At 68.3% G+C, this 4,163-nt stretch overlaps 1 protein-coding gene across 1 annotated transcript; it reads left to right on the top strand.

Annotated features, from left to right (window-relative positions):
• The first annotated feature begins 426 nt into the window (after nucleotides 1–426).
• CRYAA (crystallin alpha A) lies at nucleotides 427–3,406 on the top strand. The gene is made up of 3 exons (XM_042956424.1): nucleotides 427–615; nucleotides 1,614–1,736; nucleotides 2,825–3,406. The coding sequence occupies exons 1-3, from the start codon at nucleotides 427–429 to the stop codon at nucleotides 3,032–3,034; spliced, it is 522 nt and encodes a 173-aa protein (XP_042812358.1). The 3' UTR covers nucleotides 3,035–3,406.
• The last annotated feature ends 757 nt before the right edge of the window (nucleotides 3,407–4,163 follow it).

The following is a 4,163-nucleotide window of genomic DNA, read 5'->3' as shown; positions in this document are numbered from 1 at the left end:
GGCCTCTGAGCCCACGCCTCATCCGTGAAGCGGGTATGAGCCCCCACTCACGGGGTGGCCGTGGGATCACCCGGGCCACGTAAGCAGGAGGCGTCCCCGACCCAGTAGTGGGAGATGAGTCCTCGCCGTCCCCCAGGTGAGTGTGGGGACAGAGCCACAGGGCGGCTCCTGGAGTCCAGGGCTCTGTGCGGGGCAGGGCCTCAGTGCCCGGGGCTGGGAGTGGCGGGCGCTCAGCCCGGGCCACGTTTCTGCTGACCCGGCAGCCTTCCTCCTGAGCCCACACTTTCCAGACAAATCCCCCTAATGCTTCTATTCTGTCGCCGGCGTATATAAGGAGGGCTCACCTCCCAGTTCTCCACCGCACTGCCCAGAGGCCCCTGCCTGACTCCCCACCAGCCCCGGGTCCCTGCATCGCCGACGCCCGCCATGGACATCGCCATCCAGCACCCCTGGTTCAAGCGTGCGCTGGGCCCCTTCTACCCCAGCCGGCTGTTTGACCAGTTTTTCGGTGAGGGTCTCTTCGAGTACGACCTGCTGCCCTTCCTGTCCTCCACCATCAGCCCCTATTACCGCCAGTCCCTGTTCCGCACCGTGCTGGACTCGGGCATCTCCGAGGTAAGACCTGGCCGGGGGGGCTGCTTTCTCGCGCTGGCCGCGGCTGGAGGAGCAGGGGGAGCACGGTGCTCCGTGGGGAGCCGCGCCTCGCCTCGGGCCTCCGAGGAGGGGTCTGGAGAGGGAGCCGGAGCCCAGCCCCGTCTCGTCCTCTATCACCCCGTGACCCACGTGTGCTTTATGATGCACCAGCCACACGATGGCGGCCCCGCGAGCAGGCCCACCGCGGCCGGTGTGACGGCCGGTGTGGGCTCTGTGCTCTGGGCTGTCCACCCTTCCCTTCCGGCAGGAAGCCTGGGCGGGTGCGCTGTGCCGCCCCGGGTCCCCAGGAGGGCCCCTCCCCCAGGACGGCCAGCACAGCCGCAGAGTGTGGTCTGTTCCCTGCCCGGGGCCAGGCCCAAAGGGAAGCGACCGCTGGCCTTCCCTCCCCGAGCCCCTGCGGTGGACCCCAGGGTCCCGGGGTCTCGAGGGGCTGGGTCTCCCTCACTGCCTAAAAGCAGAGGCCTGCCCAGGGCTGATGCGGTGCCCTCAGAAGCAAAAACACCCTTGCTGAGTGTCCCCAGGGAGCGCCGTGGGGGCAGGGGGGAGGGAAACAGGTTGAGCAGCGAGCCCGGCAAGGCTGTCGGGTGCATCACGCCCGTGGGAGAAGTCAGGCCCCGGGCTGTTTATGGAGAAACCAGGGAAGCCGAGGGCTGTGACTTTATTCAATGTGCTAGGTCCAACCAGTCAGCCAACCCCTGACCCGCCAGCCAGGCGACCCGTAACCAGCCTCCTAACCCGTAACCTGCCCGCCAACCATAACCAGCCTCTCAGCTCATCGCCAGCTAGGCATCAGCAGACACAGGGTCTTGAGGCCGAGGGTCCACGCGGTCCCGAGTCAGGGGTCCCCGGGACTCTGTGCCCTGTATGCGTGGAAGGCGTTTCTGTGCTGACGGCCGGGGGACCGGCTCCGGCCAGCCCCGCACAAGCTGCAGAGGCCCACGGGAGCGTTTGGGTTTCAGGTCCGCTCTGACCGGGACAAGTTTGTCATCTTCCTGGACGTGAAGCACTTCTCCCCGGAGGACCTGACTGTGAAAGTGCTGGAGGACTTTGTGGAGATCCACGGCAAGCACAACGAGAGGCAGGTGGGTCTCAGGGGCCCCCGCCTTCCGGGGACCCTGCGCCCCAGGAGGGAGGGGGACTCTGCCCCCACACGCCCGCTTGGCCCAGAGCGCACAAGCAAGCCTCCTCCCAGCGACAGGGAGGCCGCTCCTGAGCCCCGGCAGGTGAGGGGTCTGCAGGGACCCCCGCCCGGGTACCACCCGGCTGCCCCTGGCTCCCTCCGAGCCGCGCCGGTGATGGGGTCGGAGCAGGGAGGATCCCGGGAAGCTCCGGGCACCGGGCGGGGGGGCGAGGGGAGCTCTGAGCCGACGTGGGTTCCATGGAAACCTAACTGTGGCGGGCGAGCCCTGCAGTGCGTCCGGAGGCCATCGATGCCCCAAATGCTTGTGTGTTCACACGTTCACCTCTCGGCGGCCCTTTGTCATCGGCGCCCCCGTTATCGGGAGCCGGCAGGTGGCAGAGCCCGGCTCAGGGAGATCGGTGGCCCCACAGCTGGTTCAGGGTGCGGTGGCTGCTCACCTGGCAGAGACCAGGGTCAGAGACCAGGGTTTCCTCTCAATGGTTGGAGCGGTTGTGTGCGTGCGTGCGCGTGCGTGAACCCCTGACTCCGTGTCTCCTGCCCCCCACGTACGGCGCTGTGGCCCAAGTGACTTGTTTCAGCGTGGAGAAAGAAGTCGGGCCCAGGGGCTGGGACCAAGCTGTCCCGCCGAGGGGAGAGTGCTTTTGCTCAGGCCCCGCTGGGTGGAAAGCAGACACCCTGAGCCTGTGGGGTGAAGGCCAAATGTGGTCCACGTGCAGGACTAGGACAGCCATTCACGCGATTCTGGAGTGAAACGGGTCTGATGAGCCAGCTCCATGACCGTGAATGGCCCCAGGCTGTGCAGGGAGGTGGGGAGGCGGGGAGGCCGGGAGGCGGGGAGGCCGGCGGGGGTGGGGGGGTTGGGGCGCAGCCTCAGCAGGAGCTCTCGACGTGGCCTTCTGGCTCCCACTGCACCGTGTGAGTGTGGCAGGTTTGGCCCTCGTGAGGTCCGGGAGGGCCTTCCCCGTGTCAGGCCCACGGCACCCCCGGCCCTGGCGTCTCTGACCGTGCCCTTCCCCGTCCCCCGCCCAGGACGACCATGGCTACATCTCCCGTGAGTTCCACCGCCGTTACCGTCTGCCTTCCAACGTGGACCAGTCGGCGCTCTCCTGCTCCCTGTCCGCGGATGGCATGCTGACCTTCTCTGGCCCCAAGGTCCCGTCTGGCGTGGATGCTGGCCACAGCGAGAGAGCCATCCCCGTGTCGCGGGAGGAGAAGCCCAGCTCTGCGCCCTCGTCCTAAGCTCGGCCTCGGCCTCGGCCTCGGCTGCCACCACTGCTGCCCCCACGGCCCATCGGTCTGGGGGAGCCCTAGAAAGTGGGGTGCTGGTCTCCTTTTGCTTTCCTTCTTTCCATTTCCTTTTCCTTTCCTCTGAGGGAGCCAGGGTTTGGGGAGGGTAGCCTGGAGGGCTTGGGGCTTCCGCCTGCGGTGCCCCGGCCTCGGGGCCGCCCCGATCCCAACACTGGCCGCCGGGTGGACGTGATCGCCTCCCCCGCTTCCTGACACGGCGGCGCCGTGCTCCCAGAGGAGGCCACCTCGGGACGACCTCTGGGTCCCCAGGGCCAGCCAGGCACACCTTGACCCTGGGCGGTGGGCGCCCGTGTCACGGCCCGGCTGCGCGTCCTGCCCTCGTTCCCTGGGTGCCCCGAGGCCCGTCTGGCGGAGCCCCCCGTGCGCCTGGGCCCTCGGCAGCCTCTCCCCGACCGCGTTCCCCCCATCCTTCCTCTATGTAGCACCTCTCCCGGGGCACCCAGCCACCCATGAGAACGCAGCCCGTGGCAGTCAATAAAGAACAGGTGACACAAGCAATTTGCTGGCTGGTGGTCGTGCTGTCTCCCCCGGGGGGGTGTGCGGGGCCGCATGACCTGTGACATGGGTGCAGGGGTGGACCTGATGGGTGGGAAGGGGGCAGGGTCCACCCCGGCCGCCTCCAGGAGACCCGGTCACATCCTGGCTCCCACTCCCCAGTGCCCCCCGGACCCCCGCTTGGTAGGGAGGAGGGGGTTTGTGTGGAGAGCACCGAGGGAGGGGGAGGTGGGGGTGAGGAGAGAATCAGGACCCCCTTCTCTGTGGGACCCGGGGTGCCCGGTGGGGCAGTGCCATCTTGCCGCTCTCCTCCTCTGGGGGGCTTGTGTCCCGGCTCCCTGGGGGCCGCACTTGAAGGACCCTGGCCCCGTTGCTCCCCGAGGGGTGAGGAAGGGTGGTCAGATGTGGTCCGAACTTGTGCACCTCTGCGTGTGGGGGCCCCCCCCCTCACTGTCCCTCCTCATTGGAGTGGGCACGGGCGCCCTCGGGGAGCTTCTGGTGACCAGGGCACAGCGTCCTGGGCAGCCTCCCCCACCCCGTGTGGACGGCTGTCTCCCTGACCGCC

Source organism: Panthera tigris, chromosome C2, assembly GCF_018350195.1.
Source record: "Panthera tigris isolate Pti1 chromosome C2, P.tigris_Pti1_mat1.1, whole genome shotgun sequence".
NCBI classification, from domain to species: Eukaryota; Metazoa; Chordata; class Mammalia; order Carnivora; family Felidae; genus Panthera; species Panthera tigris.
Note: the sequence above shows the minus strand (reverse complement) of the source record. Positions and strands in the feature narration are given on the sequence as shown.

Excerpts from the sequence above, each read along its gene's own strand:
- CRYAA (XM_042956424.1), top strand. The coding sequence starts at position 427 with ATGGACATCGCCATCCAGCACCCCTGGTTCAAGCGTGCGCTGGGCCCC. Across the intron at positions 616-1,613 it reads TGGACTCGGGCATCTCCGAG|GTCCGCTCTGACCGGGACAA; the intron begins GTAAGACCTGGC and ends TTTGGGTTTCAG. Across the intron at positions 1,737-2,824 it reads GCAAGCACAACGAGAGGCAG|GACGACCATGGCTACATCTC; the intron begins GTGGGTCTCAGG and ends TCCCCCGCCCAG.